We start from the raw sequence: 17525 nt of genomic DNA on the forward strand, positions 1-17525 counted from the left end.
TAGAAATAACAGCCTCGAAAGCAAAAAAGATAAATAGGAAGCTTCAGTTGCTCTTCTCCGTTAGCAGGGAAAGCCTGGCTGCTTTGGTCAGAGTATTCTCCAAGGTTTCATTAATGCAGAGTCCAGCTGGTGTTACGTTTAATGGGAAACCATTCAATTCTTTTTAACAACTCTGATGGACACTGAGCAGCTATTTCCCATGCCAGTTTTATACACAATTCCCTCGTGAATAGTGAATTTACGGTCTCTTGCTCTTCACATTTAATGGGCACCTGGAGAAAAAGGCAACAGGGGTCATTTTATTTGAGCGGAGTGTTTTGATGATCATTTTCTGTTTCTTTTTTTTTTTTTTCTTCACTTTTTTTGTTTTAGAAATGATGAAATGTGGTGCACTGGCTGTGCATGATGGAGTCAGCTGTTGATAAAAGCGGCTGACCTTTGCCTCAACTCTCCAGGGGTCAGCAATTGAGGCGATGTATTCGGATAAATTGATGACTGAGAATTTTAGTTATAAAATTGGAAAAAATTGCATACAAATTATCAGGGTGAGCTGGAAACGCTCCACTATCTTATTTGGTAAGTCGTAAACTTACGTCTGAATGGCTAACACATAAGTAAATTCACTTGTGCCTAAAACTGTTTTAATTTTTATGTGTATTTGTGAAACTATCTGATTTTAAAGAAAACTGTTTAGCAAAAGAGAAAATACACAAACAGTGTGTTCAAACCAATTATTTCTATCTTTTATTGCATTGGTAGGAAAAATCCTCACAGTTCCGCAGTGAGCAACAATACAAAGAAAAAACAAGTGTGGCGTAATACTGGAACCTTTCTCTACAGAAAAACCAACAGCATTGTTGTCTTCTCTTCCTTCGTCTGTCTCTGTGTATCCATCGTTTCATTCGCTCAGGCCGTCAAGTTGTACAAAACAAAATAACCAGAAAGAACAAGAGTATTTTCACTGTCTGTATCAAAGCAATTATAAAAATAAAAACCTTTAAATTCCAATTCTCTAAATTTTCTTCTTCTTCTTTGCCATCAAATTCTACAGGTTGTCGAGAGTTAACAAGTCCAAGTAGAGAAGTTAAATGAACTGTATTGCACTTTAATCGTTAATACAAACATGCCTACAACCTCTGTTTGCTCTGTGCAAATGTGTTCGGGTAATCCAACATCTACTGTATAAACTAGTGCATAGTCATGCTTGACATGTTCACATGTAACATGCACAAACATATATGTAAAGTTCAAAGTGGTTCTCTGCTAAAACCGACCTCAAATGAAAAATCCTATCAGGGGCATTTACAAACGACACAGTTAAGGAAATTCCACTGAAAAGAGGAGGAAGACTTACGTTTGATAGATGAAAAGATGAACCCCATCTATTAAAAGTAGCCGCTTCGTTATCTACACATTCAAAGGATGCAAAGAAAGACATTATTTCTCTGCTTTTACTTTTTCTTTTTTGCTTCGTTGTTATTGTACATACGTTGGACAGTACAACACAAGGACAAAGATTACAAGATTCTGTACAATCTGTTCAGGAAGCCATTTGAAGGGAGCCAAAGTCCCCAAGTACATTTACACATTAGGGAGAATATAGACAATACACAGCCAACAACATCATTCTTGACAGGAAAGTGGACATTTCATGCGTTCAGGTCCAACCGTGGATTATATGCAACATTTCACTTACAGTATATTGTAGACTATTAACAGCCCAGACATGTCGATAAAACAAGTGCAATATTTCATTTTAATGGTCTTCTGGCTTTTGGTATAACTGAATCTAAAGAAGGTTAAGTACTTTGTCCTTTGTTCCAGGTCATGGTACAGTCACACCTACAACCTGAGTAGAAAGTAGACTTCAGGTTCAGATTCTGAATGAGAAGTGATGCCAAGAGAGAGAGAGTCATCTGTATAGTACCGATCTCTGAAATGGTCCACGTTGCCATAGCGTACCGACGTGCAGGCTCCTTCGGGGAGTCCTCTGTCCTCCAGCTCATCTAGGTAGCCTGCTATGTAGGAGCCAGTGGAGTGTCTGTTAGGTGGTTGATTCTGCAGGGATGGTTTGTTCCTCCATACTACTCCACCAATGCTGTCACTGTTACTGATCGCCACCCCAGGCCGAGCTTTGAGGGCCTCTTGTTGTCTCTCGCGGGCACGGCTGTTGATGTGGCGCACTCGGCTTTGGCTTCGCGAAGACAGGCGTCGGGCAAGCATCGGAGGAGGGGAATCATCCGTATCTCTGGAAACAATTGGAGACACACTTGCTTCTTGGGGTTGCGCCGGTTGGATTTTCGCTTCTTGTTGCAACTGAGTCGACTGTGGTCTTTCTTTGAGACCGTCGTCTAACTCTAAGCTAACCAGTCTGCGTAGCTGTTCTGTAAGTGGATCACTAGACTTTGTGTGAAAAGAGTGTTTGCCTGTTGTATCTATAGGCTTTGGCCTTGTTGTATGAGGAGTGATGAAACTGCGACTAATTATGTTGTATTTGCTTTGAAAGTTGCAGGAAATGTCTTCAGAGGTCAGATCCCCGAGAGACTTAGACTTGCATGGTTTACGGGCTGTGGAGTCAGTGATAGATGGTGAAGACTGTAGATAAGCTAATGAAGGACCTGAATTTGATTGCAGTGAGTCTCTGACTTTGGACGGTTGGTTATGTCTGCTATGAATGAGGTTGGTCTTGTATTTCCCAGTCTGTAAAACCTGTGTTTGACCTTGGCTATGTAGTTGGACGTTTTGAGAAGTTTTAGACTCTAATGAGGACATAATACAACTATGGTCGAGCTGGCTGTGCGATGCTTTACATTCAGAAGAAGGAGAGCATAGGGCTTGTTGTCTGGACCTGTTCTGAGATACAGAACATTGACGCAGAAGACTTTCAGCAGAGAAAAAAACATTGTGGAATCCTACTCTCTCTGTTGTAATTTGATTGTTTTCTGGTCTTTGCTGATGAGACCCGTTAAAGAGCAGCGTTGAACTACAGCTCCTTAAGACGGACGTTTGGCTGTTGTTAAGTAAGTCAGAGTTACCCTTAGGTATGGGGTAGCTGTTCTGATGAAGAGCACTGGGGCTTAAGGGTCTGGAGCTGATATAACTCTGACCTAGTGGAAGTTGTGAGCTGTTTTGTTGATGGTGATTAGTCATTTGACAGCATTGCTTATTCACTGGGAATGAAAATTGTGAAGATGCTAGATGAGATGATTGTGTTGGGTTCGGTGGTTGGGAATACTTTCGAGAGAAGTCGTGATTTTGGTAAATAGCTTGGTGTTTAACTGGACTTGAAAGCCTACCCCACTGCTTGCTTTGGTTTGGCATGATCTGCAATGGATCTTCATCAACGTTTAGCTCCACTTCTGTAAATGACTCTCCGGTTGAATGGTGGAGAATCTGAACGCAGTCACTGGAGAAGGAGCTCATGTACCTTTCAGAAGCACCCCGTTCTATTTTAGGTGCTGTAAATGGAGCATCTTCCACCTCCTCGTAAACCCTCTCCTCTGGCTCTGCAACTTCTTGTCTGTCACCCCACATTCTTTCCACACTGCCTCCTTTCTCTAAGTTTTGAATAGTTTTTACAGGTGAGGATCCCAGACTGCTGGAAGGCGTGCTCCCTGTAGTATCTGCTTGAACATGGACCGTCTGCTTCCTCAGGTTGTACACGGACACAGGCGTCAAAACGTCTTCATCCAGGATAGTGTAGACCTCTTCAAGGTCAGCAGTTTCTGGGCTCGAGAAGAGAGCTGCAGCAAGTTTATCTCTATTCTTGTTGGGTGAACAAATGCTACTGTGTACATGACTTGACTTTTGGGAGTTTGTCAACAGTTTGTTTTTAGCAGATGCCATTTTGTTCATGAGAGGAGACCTTAGATCATTTCGGAAATTAGGTGAAGTAGCTCTAAAGTTCAAGTGGGATGAGGTGATGGTCTGAGATGGTGTAGTTAAATTCCTTAGATCACCAGTGCATTCAAACTGATCAATTAAAGCAGAAACGGAGCAACAAGTGCCTTGTTCGTTGCCTAAAGACACTCCGTCAATGAGTCTAGATATAGTGCTATCATGTAAAGAGCTGGGAGCAAAGCTTGTTCTAGAAACAGCTGGCAAAGATGAAGGTGCAGAGGAAGAGGAGGAGGAGCTTGACGGTGCAAGAGTGAATGTTGTACTATTTGATGATGATTCTGGTTTATCCGATGTTGTTTGGCTATTTGTTAAAGGAGACATAGAGGCAGCTTTCTCTATTTCTTTGGGGAAGTTATTGGATTTGCTTTGTTCTGACTGGTAATTGACATATACTTCTTCCTTTCTTATCCCCCCACCACCAATAACCAGATAGGAAGTCTCCTTTGTTTGATCGCGCTCTTTCTTTCTGTTTGTCTTTGAAGGGGTAGAGACAAGCGATTTAACAGAAAACGAAGGGTCAAAGAAAGCCTCCACGGTGGAAGACCTGGGCCTGTCGAATCGGGAAGCTCCTGTGGACACAGAAAAGGCAGCGAAAAGCTCAATGAATATGGGCTAACACGTTACACTGAGGACAGAACTCGAGGCTCCAGGTCAATTAGCCCCTTCACCGATTCGCACCAACAAATAGGCGTTTTGTCCCATTTTGCACATCTCGTAACTGTAAGCAAAATATTTTCTACTTTTTTTGGTTTACTTCTCTTGTCAGCTACAAATTCAATGAACTTTAGAAATAAACAACTATAAAAATGTTTCAATGTCAATGTTATTGTATACTGTCGTAAAATATTGATCAAACCAAGTAATTTCCCAAGTTGGGGATGAATACACTATCTGTTCTATCCTATATTTTTTTTAGCATAGTTACAAAAACATTTGTTCTTGCAATAGATTGTTAGTAGAAAACAACTTAACTTTTCAAACATCTGAATTCAGAACATCTGAATATAAATATTCACTCGTAAGCACCAGATGTCTGGTAGCAAACCTTTTCTTTTCGTATTCAAAACAGTCTTGTAAGACCAAAACTGTTTGTGCACAAGAGGGCAAAGGGACAACACAATCGGTACCAAGACTATAAAGCTTACAAGCAAAACAACAATCGACGGGTCAGCCATGGCAAGGCAACATTTATACACAAACAAATGGACCAGCAAGAACAACAGCCAAGGGAAAGCTGAAACAATGGGTCTTTGAGGTTGGAACAATAAAACTAGGAGACACTTTTGCAGATATCAAACATAGAAAATGGTAAAATGGGGTTGGTTTGGTAAAATGGGAGCTGATGGCACATTGATGAATCTCAGACCATTTTCAAACCAAATACACTGGGTGAATGCAATGCTTGCATGTTTTTGATCAATGCCGCCTTCAGACAATAGTATTTCTCATTACCTGGAGGGATTTCCTAGTCAGTTCTCTACTATAAAGAAACACAGCAAATGAAGATGGGACAGAAAAAGCATGTTAATGTCTCATGGAGATTAGGCCGTGGTCCAACACTTCACAAGGTTACTGTGCATGTAGCTGTTGCAGGAGAAGGACAGAAAAGATCTTGGTAAATCGGTGGGATTGATATACCCTTATTGCCCTTCTTACAAAAAAAATAACAGCATCAAATTGTTAGACAAATTATAAATACAGATAATTTCAAGTGGTAGTTTGTATGTAAATTGTATGAGTCTAAAAATCTTTTAACTTGGATTAGTGCAAAAATACCCACCGATGATGGTGTCTGCACCCACATCATGCTGTTCCTTGTCTGGGGAGCAGATTGACAGCTGCCCTTGCAGAAGTCTGTCTAATGGCATGGAAACGGGTCTATGGACAAGAGGGGCTCGAGGTTGAAGTGGCTTCTCTGCCCCTTCTGCCCTCGCTGAGAGCCCTTCTCCTCCTGAAGCCCCAGCATCAGTGCCATTCCTGTGATCAGATATCGAAGCCACAGACTCCGATAGCGCCATCTTAGTCTTCTTCCGCCCCTTTGCCGGGGCGCTGGCTGTTCGACGCAGGAGGTGATCACTAATAGAGCGCTTCCGAAGACCAGAGGCGTTCGTGTCCACAGACGACTTGGAGGAACGGTTGAAGAAACCTCGAATGCCTCGTAGTTGATGACCCTGAGAATAGGTGCATCAGAAATAAGAAATCAGCAAAAGACGTACACAGCTGTAAATGTAACAGACCAGACTGTCACTGAAAGTAAACTTACTTTTGTAATTAAATTCAAAGAGTGAAAGGAAACGTTGTCCATTTAGATGATTATCACATTGCATCATTATAACTTGCAGCTCATAAAACCCAAAATACAGTTTCTCAGCTGATTTAAATATGAAATAAGACAAATTTAAAAAAAAAATTTTACTGTGCGATTGTCGGCTGACTGAAAACAGAGTTTCTGAAGGGTCTTAATAAGTCATTAAAGTCATAACTTTGACAGGCCTAAAAAGTCTCGACGTGACTTATATAGCTCTATATTTCTTCTTCCATCAAGTACTTTTACGCATTTATTTACTTTAGAAGTGCACAACCATCAATAATTGATTCCCTCTGCAGTAGTTGCTACAAAGGAATTGTTATGGAAGAAAAAAACTCCTAAATACCAACATAAAAAATGTTCCCTATACAACTTTAATATATTAAAGTTTTGCAAATGTACTCTTACACATCCTTATCATACACTGTAAAAACAAATGCACTTCTGACATGCAGAACACAAGCTTTTACACGTCACGAAAGTGAATGAAAATGAGCGAATCAACGAGTGAATTTTATGGACACATGTAGACGCTCGTGAGCTGAACTTACATGCTTTTAAAAACACTTCCTATAGATGGCAACCTTACACCTCAGGTACAGCAAATGTGATGCAAGAAGCTGTTTATTTGTGCATGCATGCCATGCTGTTACCATTTTGTAACAATTGTGGAATAAAACCAACAAATTTGGCAAGCAGATTGCGAGCTGACTAAAATTCAGCCACCAACATTTCCTTTGGATGTACAACTGCACACAAACTGCATGCATTGCTTTTCCATGCAGAGAGCTCAGGGGCTCCATATACCTTGCTGGATCCTAAAAAGTGCATTATGGTAAAGCTTGGGTTCAGGACAAGAGGGCTCCACTGGAGAGAGAAAATAGTGGAAGGAGCAGAGCCTCAGTTGACTGATGTGTTGAGAAGGAATGACACGTGTTTCTCTCCACGATATAATTTCTGCTGGCAAAAGAGACTAAAGGCAAACGCTGTGGAGCCCTTACCTTCCCATAGACATCATGCACTGACACGTGCACAAAGATGGACGCCTCAGTCAGGCCCTCCAGGTAGACATGTCTGTAACCTGTTGTTGTGAAATAAAATATATTAAGGAGAAGGCGCGTTTAAGAACAGTTGTCATCACACTGTCGGTTGTGATGACAACCGACAGAGTTGTCAATGTTTCAAAAAGAGGTTAGGATTAATTATAGTGAACATTGTGAAATCATGTTACCCGATAATATAACCCCATTGTTTTTAAACAGCAAGAGTAAATCACAAAGTGATGCATTTAAGTACGTAAATCACAGGGCCTCAATTAAGCATTAAGGAGAATACGGCAGAGTTGTGCACAGACCAGGCATCAGGCTACTGAAGGCAACAGTCCGTTGACCAATGAAGTCTCGTCCAATCGGGTCGTGGTCCCAGACAAGGAAACGCACAAGAGCCAGCTCAGCCATATGAAGTGTGAAGGACAGAGTCTCCTCCCACACTGGATTAAAACCTGAGGACGATGTACGTTCACAGTGATTAGGATCTGCATCATTTCTGCATCTCTTGAATTACGCTTTTGCAAAGGCTGATACTGTAGTAACACAAACGATGTACTCTGTTTCAGTGATCACTGCCTGCGTTGATAACCTAATCTTAAAAAAAAGATGTCACGGTTTGATGACTGCTTAATCATTTTCTTTCTCCACAGAAACAACAAAGAAATGTTGAAACCATCCGCAGCTCACATATAAGATTGACGTCCAATGTAGCTTGGAACGCAAGCTGGATTTATTTGGTGTTATACTAACTGCTGATATCCATACAAGTCAATAAAAAGGATTTATTCCAGTCTAGGCATTCAAACACTGCAGAAACATGCTCGACTGCATAGTAAAAATCAAAACAGCACAACTATGAGATTGCCCTTACAAAACCCATGCTACATTTTTACAATGCAACTACCTAACTACAATTACATATTAGCATGAATTGTTTATGTGTAATATGAAGTAAAATGTTTCAAAAACCTTTAGAGCCAATAAAACCTAGCACTAAATCCAAGTAAACATTGCAGAGACACAAGGCCACTGACTCATTCGAGTATGTTTTGCTTACCGTTGTCATCAACAACTCTCGTCTGTTCCTTGCAGCAGTCAATGGGCAAACCAATGATCTCCACTTCAACGAATGGATCGATGATCTGAAGGCGGCAGAGATAATCAAAATTCTCCTTTTATTTATGCTGTGAGCAAGTTTTACATTCCCAAGCAGTCGCGCGCGAGAGAACAAGTGTGTGTGGAAACAATTATGCTCGTCAAAAGACAGAATGACAGATGGAGAATGTGAGAACGCCGAGTTGCTCTGCCTTTACCTCGCCGCGGTCCCCCAGCATGGAGTCCGGTGGTTTGGGCAGCTGCTGTCCACTAATGATCTTGAGTATGAGCTGTTTCTTGGGGTAAGCTGGAAGTGGGTCATCACTGAATGGGTTGAAGGAGCCTACAGGGAGTAAAAGATGGCAGAGCAGCAACTTTAATTAATGTCATCATTTAATCCTAACATTAGGCCCTCTGTCCCGTCATTTCCTCTGAGGAAACGTTTTTGTCTGGGCTTTTCCCACAATCTACAAGCCTTTACAGCTCTCCGGTTATGTAAAAAACAAGCTGTATATTGCAGCGTAACACCTCAGATTCTACATTTTAGGATTTTTTTGTTGAATCACACACAATGTTGTAATATATTTGCTATCTTGGTTTTACCAAACTTAAAGCAGTTTCACTTTCAGCAATGTGGGGTTTCTGAGATGTATCACATTTTCATTTTGATTTCATCTTCTGAATAATAATACGCCACGTGACTTATTAACTTTGTTCAGACTCCAAAGTAAGTAATCACAAAGACATTAAATGATCTGAGCCTGAGCTGAGAGACTTCCTCTTTGTTTCCTCTAGAACAATAACGGGTTGTGCCAAGTTTTTCTCATCGGCCGAGATAGAAGTGTTGAAAGTCCACACCAGGAGTCAGTCCGTCCTGCACAACAAATTCTGCAGAGTTAAATCAACTATGCCAAGTCTACTTGGTCCTTTTCAGAAATGGCATTAATTTAACTCTTACAGAATTATTTCAACCATAGTTTGAGTAGTTATAACTACTTCAAGTGTTAAAATTACTCAATTTCTTGAGTAAAATTAACACCTATTCTGATACGGACCAAATAGACTCGGCATAGTTGATTAAACTCTGCAGAATTTGTTCTGTAAGCAACAACTTGATTTTGGTTCACACAGTGAAGAAGGTCAGTTCTTTCTCTAGCGGTGGTTCCGGTCCAGAAAGCTGCCAAATCACAGACGCTTCAGAAACATTGGATTTCTCAATTTTTCCGCTTGTCTCTTTCAGATCAATTGGGTATTAGTGATCAGATTTCTAAGCCATTAAACCTCTCTAAACTCAAGAGAGATGGTAAAATTCTCCAAGTAAGAAAAGCAAATAATATTTTGAACACTCGGTTTTTTGTGATTCTCCTTGCAAGTTGCAATAGTTGCAAATCCAGCAATAGTATCTTCACTTTAATCTTGGTGCTTTTGACTTTAATACCTGGTGAAAAGACAACAATTTGATTGAAAATAAAAGAAATTCGTAAGCATGTTGTTTTTTCTTGCAACACTTAATTGAAATGTAATTATACCTCATAATTGGAGAAATATACCACCTCCACAGCCTCACTAATAAACTGTATCTGTATTTTGGTATTTTTGGGCTTATTCGGTGCATGGTTTTTTACCTTTACACATCGGAGGGGGCTTGAGGACGTAACCAATATCTCCATTCACCATGAACTTGGATCTGTTGAGCTGCATCATCCTCCCGTCTGTTTGATAGTTTAGTGCAACTAGAAAAACAAAAAACACACACACACAAAAAATCATCCAGTTAGTTATGAAATTTCATCTAAACGCCACCTACACTTTGATACATGAGTCTGCATTGAGGTGTAAATTTAAAAAATAGCTAATTCTCAGTTTGCTTATAGGGTGAAGCAGGGTTTATATTCATGGCTTCGGGCCGGGTTTGGCCAAAACTACTTTCTTTATGGTCATGTCGGATCGGGCTCGGGCTTCTGTGATGAGTTTAATAAGCCTCCAATACAAACAGCACAGATAAGACCAAACGTAACCACATGGTATAAAGTTGTGTTAATCTACTTGTCATAGTTTAAAACATGTTTAGGTAGTTCAACGTGTTGAGGACAGCAAGAAAATAAGGTGCAGACGTTCATTGGACTGTAACAAGCACAGCGCACTGCATAATAAATGCGCTCGCTGCCCCGCCCTGCGCCGCTCCTATCAATCACACATCCCAGATGATTTGCACTTGACTCACCCCGAGGTTACAACAAGCGACAAAATGGAGCTGGAAGATGCTCAACCAAAGCTAAAAACAGCAAAAGTTACGCTTTCTACTCAAATAGTGGCCTAAAAATGAAAGCAGTAAAATCTTAACGAAAATAATATGTTGGGTTTACTTCGGGTCCAGGCGTATAATTAAAGTTAATTATTGGGTTGGATCGGGTCAGAGTTTTTAGGCCCAGGTTAAAATCTGATATGAAGGTCGGAGATACTAACCTGAAAAGGGAAAAAGTCGTCATCACTGCTTAAACTTCATAGCAGTGGAAGGTGGCCTTGAAATGACCCTAGTCGTAAATATTCCTGCGATTATTTTAACCACAGCAGAAAAGCAAAGCTGCACAATAATACCAAACTCAAAGCAGACAATTGCATCAGTTTTGTTACAGGTCAAATTCTCAAAAACCAAAACATAACCAAGAAGTAGCAGCAAGATGGCAAACATCCAAACAAGCTTTTTGCAGAAAGACGGAACAAAAGTGCCTGAAACTAGAACTGAGAACAGTTCTGCAGTCTTCAAAAGCTGCGTGCTAAAGGGGAGACGGATGAAGGTAAGGTACACAAACCATTGCTTTAGGGGTTTTTTAACCCATTTTTCATCAGCAAAAGAGAGAAAGAATGTTGTGATTGTTCTTAAAATATTAATGAAATGTGTCGTGACTGCTTCACCTTGTGAAATATTTTTGCAGAGCTCCCGCTTTGTACTGTCTGACTTGCTTTCTGCTCTGTCTTGTTTCATTTAACTACTTCTACCTATTTATTATCATTTTCACCCATTGTCTTCTTCAGTATGTAAGGTTTACTTGTATCTCTTTTCAAGCGTCTAGTCTTAGATTTAGAATTTTTGTGTAACAAAAACGTAACAATTTCTTATTTGTTTTTAATATCATGCTCAACCTTACATTTTCACTCAACTAAGTGATTAAATATGAAATTCATCACTACAGAGCCCTTTGCCGTGTTTAAAAGTTTCCTGTTTTTCATCAGATGCTTCTTGCCTGAGTTTGGTTTTGGTTCATCATCCAAAAACAAGAGTCATTACATGAAGTCATCTGTGTAAACACGTTTCACCCCAAAGCTTATCCCAGAATTAGACATTAAAGTTGAATGCCATTAAGCAGATAGACAGTACCATATGAATATTGTCTTAATAAATATGTGAAATATACTGTGTCTTTAATTCTTAACACGCGACTTATTGTTAATAAAAGTTTTGCAGTGCCTTGCAAAAGTATTAACACTTGTTAAACTTTTTCATATTTTAATGCATTTTATCAGGATTAAATGTGACAGGCCAGATTATTGTGCGTAGTTCTGTGATTCCTAATTCACAATATTGTTTAGAAATAAGTCTGATATGCATTTGGAGAAGCAAGCTATATGTTTGCGATACAAGGTGCTGTGATCAGCAACTTAAACACACCATCTCCTTTGTGAAACATGGAAATGGCAGCTTTAAACTTTTGGGGTGCTTTTCTTTAGCCGCGACAAGAACGTTGGTCCTTTAGAACCTCAATAGCACCTAATTGTCTTTGAGATTTAGCTACTGACTGAAACATAACAAAAAAAAAAGCAAAAGACAGTTTGAGAGGTGTGAATAATTTCAGGTAGTAAAATCTTAAATAGACAATTCAACTTCTCACCCAACTGACAACCAACGTTCCAGTAGAACTGCGGGTTAAAATTAGACGAGTCGATGCGATAGGCCGAGGGGTAAATCCTCGACAGCTGCCTCTGGTTGAAAGCCAGGAACTGCTCGGCCCTGTGATTGACCAGAGATTGCGCTCTGGTCTCACTGAAAGACAAAACGTCACCTGGAGTCCCTAAAAAACAACAACAACAACAACAGAGGCAGGGAGTGAGAAAATGTCCACAGGGGGTTGAGAAGCATTGCAATTTACGGCTTGTGTGTGTAGGTGTCGGTTTTGTTTCACCTTCATTTAAGCACTCCTGCGAGGCGACAGAATTGGTGAACACCACCAGGTTTGACAGATCTCGACTTAGTTTCATTGTCTTCCTCTTCCGTCCGCCCCTGAAAATACATTTTGAAAAAGAAGACACGGGAGCGATCAGATAGACTGTGGTCAGTCTCACTGACCCATTTACAGTGGAAATTCGCGGCAGGGTAGAGAGGATTGTCCATAAGAGGCAGCTTGCGAACCACAGGAAAGAGCATCAAAGGCAAAAAGCTTAATGGGAACCAGCACACACGCTGTGCCGCAATACTCTCTCATTATTGCACGAGTGCATCTACAAATCACGCATATACTGTACGTTCTCAGACAAACACAGTCAGACGCATTTAAGGGAGCTGAGATAACTCCCGAAGACATTCATACATGAATCATCGAACAGGAACAGAGAGCAGAAGGAGGAAAACTTGAACAAAGATTAAGAAATAACAGCGAGCTGAAAATTCTCGTTCGTTCAATTTATACTCACAAAGAACCGGCTTAATCTAAACGTCTACCAGGAAACAGAACAGAATATGAATTCAGGTGAAACAGCGGCAAAGCGAGAAGAAGCAATCAAAGATGGAATATACAGAATAAAAAACAACAAACTGCACAGTAAGGGCAGCAATTCAACACAAATATTGTGAAAGTATAAAAAGTAGCATATTCTGGTCCAAAGAAATGTGCAACTGAGTAGATTAATTTCCATATGTGTGAGTGTGTGTGGGTTTAAGCATTAAAAAAGACAAGCTATTTCCAATAAAAACTGCACAACAGTAGAGACGAACAGACACCAGCAGCAATGTTATTCAGTGATCAAAACTGTGCAAATAAAATTAAGGTTTGGCTGCAATAAGTTGAAACGACAGCATTACTGTAGCCTAAAAAATATATATATATAATAAAATAGGGCAGGTGGCTATTCTTCTGTTTATTCTACACCGTGTTCCAAATTATTATGCAAATTGGATGTAAGTGTCATAAAGATTAAAATTGTTGTTGTGCTATTAAATCTATAGATGGTATTGTGTGTCAGGGCTCTTTGAATATGTTATTAGAGGTCATAAAGTGTGTAAACTAAGAAGCAGAGTTCACTATATGTTGATGATAGTTTGGGATTTTTAACATTACATAAATAAAAGACTTGATTAATATTTTATGCTGTATGCTTCCTTTTCAGTGGCCCCGTCTGGCCAACCCTATGAAATGTTCTGGGGGCGCCACTGCGAGGTGGCAGCCTTCAAGCCATTCGCTTGTCCCCGACTGTGAGCGTTGTGGTGAAGCAGTTGGAAGGTCACCTGTTGAATTGTCCGCCAGCCTCTCTCCCAGACCTTTCCTGAACCTCTTCCTCCTTCTCCACGCTTTGACATGCCAGCCTGGACTTGGAGTGCCTCTGGAAGTGTTGAAACACACATAAGTAAGTTAAAAAGCAGAAATCTATCCTCTGTTATGTAGGTATGCTCTGCTTTCAGCTGACAACCTGGAAAATTTGCTAAATATATGACACACCATGTATGAAGCCGCCTACTCGATCCCAGCCCGGCGGTTCTGCAGTGGCCAGAGGGCTGTAGCACGAGTGTCTCTAGTGAATTATGTCCGTCATAATAAATAGACGCTGCTGTGTGCTTTAGCGGTAGCAGTTTGAATGTGTGTTATAGAAACAGCGACAGTATTTCATTTCTTTAAGAGAGGAACCTTCCTGGAGTGAAGGGGGGCTGAGAAGATTAGAAATGTTTAGTAATTATAGTGTTTAGATTTCCAACAAACACGCCGCAGTGTGTGTGTGTGTGTGTGTGTGTGTGGGCGTGCACATTTGTATACAGCACACACATGCACGCACACACAACCACTGACACAGACGTGGGAGGGCACATGATATGCAAAGAGGGAGGCATAAAAGACTGAAGTGGAAACCTGAGTGGGTAAATGCAGGAGGGAAAAGAGGATAGAAAAATCCTGCGAGAGGATGGAAAAAAGTTTGAGCTACGAAATCAATATTTCACATTTGTAATGGGAAATCCTTCATCAAAGATGAAGACGACGTCAGAGCAAATTTTAATTAATACAACATATTTAGATCTGCATTATTGTGCGAATGGTAGATTCTCTATTGTTTTCTTAAATGAATACGATCAACGATTAATGGCACGAAATTATGCTACAAATTATTACCTCCCATTCAAAATGTCTGTCAGTGCTTTATATGATCATTTTTCTTATATTTTAACATTTAGATTTTTTTTTTAATGAGTCAGTCCACACTTTAGGAAGGTTGGAAGGAAAGAAGGAAACCAGGGAGAGAGAGAAACATGAAAAACTGAAGGAGCACAAAGAAAAAGACAAGAAAAGACAGAAGTGGAGCACAGTCATACAAGAGGAAGCTAAAAAAAAGGACGGGAAAGAGAGAGGAAGACAGAATGACAAAAAGAAGGGAAGGAGACGTGAGAAGAAAAACAAAATGACACAAGGACAGACAGACACTGGGAAAGAAGGAGACTTAAATAAACAAGGAAGAAAAGATAGAAAGTAAGAAGGAAGAGAGGTATTAGCAAAACAAAAGAAAGGAAAGAAAACAAAGAAAGATGGGAAAAGGAAAATTGGAAGGAATAAGGAAGAAGTTACAAATGACAGAATAGTACATGTGAGGAATTACGGCAGGAATCAAGAAAGTAAAGAATCAAGGAAGGACAAAACTGAAAAGACGCACTGAAGGAGAGATGGGAGGACACAAGGACGCAAAGAAAGCATGTAAAAAATAAAGGAAAGGAAGGAAGCAGGGAGTGAAAGAAGGAGTAATACAACAAAGGGCATTTTGAGTGAAAGGAAATATTACACAAGGAAAGCAGGGATGCGAGAAGAGAAGAAATGTATAACTTTGGGAAGGAAGAAAGGAAAAACACTAAAAAACAAATGTAAGGCAAAAAAAGAATAATGTCTGCAAAGTTTTCTAGGAAAGGAAAACTTTTAGAAGGATGAAACATTAAACATCAGCAAACAGCACTGCGATAGAACCAGTCTACTGTAACCCAGCCAACCAGTTATGTCAATGTTATTTGGTGAACACAAGCAACATGTTCCTGACTCTCTTCCGCTAAACTAAATTTGAATGAACCTCTCCACAAACACATCAAAAAGAAGAAGAAATGTTTAAAAAAAAAAACCAGAGAAAGCCCGTCTTCCTGTGTCTTACCTTCTGTTTGAGTGTTGTGATAAGGGATCTGCTTTGGGATTTCTTCAGAACTCCTTTTGAGCTCTGAACAAAGAAGAAGAACAAAAAAAGGAGAAAAGATATTCAGGGCCTCCTTTTCTACCTCGCCAAGCATTTTTTTTTTTTTTTTTTGTATTAATATCTGGGTTTCATTAGGTAGTGAAATACCGAACACATTAGCACCTAGATAGTCATTTAAAGCCTAAAGCCTCCGAGCTGAAGCAGGCGCAACAAACGGCGCTCAATAAAACATCAGACAGCTGAAGCGAGCCAGTGGGCGAGAGCTGCAAAAACAAACCAGCTAGAAACACTTGGAGAGAAAAAGCCTCAGAGACAGAATGAGGTGAAGGGGATCACCGCCGATGTAGGACTACATTAGAGCGGGTTGGAAGCCCTGGTGCACTACACCCACCGTGCTGAGACGGCAGTCGGGAAACCGAGAATCTCTAAAAATAAGACAAGACGCAAGCGACAAAATGAAATATTAAGCAACATTTCAGGCTTTTTTCTTTTTTTTTTAGGCCGCCTTCACACTCTTCCCGTTTTGACATGCTTCGGACGAAGATGCAGAAACCCCGCGGAGGAGCTCTGCGATCTGTTCGGCGTGTATGTTTGACCGGCGAGTGTGGCAGGAGCTGGTCTGCTCCTTTACTCCCCGAAACCCTCCTCCTCCGTGACTAACACCATGACCTAGTTTTACTCCCCTCCTCTTCGCTGCGTTCGCTTTACATGTTGACAAAGGGTTTCTCCTCCACGAGTGCGGCTCCCGGAAGCCGCCTCGGGTCTCCTTTGGGCGGGCTGCGTGGCGCGGAGCGTACCTGGCGCAGGTTCTTCTGAAGGCCCTGGTGCGTGGCTCGGAGCAGAGCTCGGATGCTGAAGCTGTCGGTGTCCTCCTTGTCCACGATCCGAGACTCCTTCAGAAGAGAATCCAGTTTCTTTCTGATGTGAGACTCCACTTGGTGATTGCCGTTGCCCTAAGCGGAAGGGCGATGCAAGAGAGCTCAGTTTTCAAGACAGGGGCAAACTGAAACAAATTTCAAAGAGCCAGGCCTGAAAGGAAGTCTCTGACTGCTGGCAAAAATGTCCTTTTCACATTTTGACAGATTGCAACCACAATCTTTCATGGCTGTCCTGAGGAATGTATGTGACTGATGAACTTGGTGAAAGGAAATAATACACAGTATTTTTAAACAAATACACATTTTAAAATTTGGTGTACATTGACTTATTTTAACTCGTCTTGCCTGCTGTTGCAGTAACATCTGCCAATCCTTTGGGGTACGTCTTCCAGCTTTGCACATCTAGACAGCAGCTGTGCTTTTCTATAATCTGATCATGTTAAAAAAAAAAATCACAATTTTGCAATTGTGGTGTTTCTATTAAATAAGAAACGCAATTCGAATCACACATGAATAAGCCTGCTCAAGCGATAAGCCATTAAAAATCATGGATGGTGACACTTGCACAAGTGTTACCATAATCAGCCGTCAGAGGAGACGCCCTTTATGTTTGGGAGCAGATGCAAAGTTTTGTGGAAACTGCAGTCTGATATTTTACAGAAGAGCCGACAAACTGAGCTTTTGATGATGCTGTGACACTTCTGCTGGAGCCAGCTGCTCATTTTCCTTGAAGGCCAGCGGCGACAAATAAGGGCGCCGCTGCTGTTTGCAAACTGCGAAAAAAGTGCTTCCATCGCAGTTTTGTAAAATACACAAATGTCAATGTGGCTGAAAAACCAACTCATCCTAGCGCAAACATTTTTT

At 40.7% G+C, this 17525-nt stretch overlaps 1 protein-coding gene across 7 annotated transcripts in view; it reads right to left on the bottom strand.

Moving 5' to 3' along the window:
- Positions 1-717: 717 nt before the first annotated feature.
- plch1 (phospholipase C, eta 1) overlaps positions 718-17525 on the bottom strand; it is a 76432-nt gene continuing 59624 nt past the window's right edge. For 3 of the 7 annotated variants that reach the window (XM_032545298.1, XM_032545299.1, XM_032545296.1), the window contains 13 exons: positions 16581-16736; positions 15745-15807; positions 13853-13947; positions 12534-12631; positions 12243-12422; positions 9978-10085; positions 8571-8695; positions 8315-8399; positions 7563-7709; positions 7210-7289; positions 7016-7075; positions 5681-6071; positions 718-4469 (listed from right to left, as the gene is read on the bottom strand). In XM_032545298.1, coding sequence (XP_032401189.1) covers positions 1843-4469; positions 5681-6071; positions 7016-7075; positions 7210-7289; positions 7563-7709; positions 8315-8399; positions 8571-8695; positions 9978-10085; positions 12243-12422; positions 12534-12631; positions 13853-13947; positions 15745-15807; positions 16581-16736 — 4215 coding nt within the window. In that variant the 3' untranslated portion in view covers positions 718-1842. Of the gene's footprint in view, positions 4470-5352; positions 5485-5680; positions 6072-7015; positions 7076-7209; positions 7290-7562; positions 7710-8314; positions 8400-8570; positions 8696-9977; positions 10086-12242; positions 12423-12533; positions 12632-13852; positions 13948-15744; positions 15808-16580; positions 16737-17525 lie in introns of all 7 variants that reach the window. The other 4 variants (XR_004336566.1, XM_032545301.1, XM_032545300.1 and 1 more) reach the window with 4 other exon arrangements.

This window comes from Xiphophorus hellerii, chromosome 18, assembly GCF_003331165.1.
Source record: "Xiphophorus hellerii strain 12219 chromosome 18, Xiphophorus_hellerii-4.1, whole genome shotgun sequence".
NCBI lineage: Eukaryota > Metazoa > Chordata > Actinopteri > Cyprinodontiformes > Poeciliidae > Xiphophorus > Xiphophorus hellerii.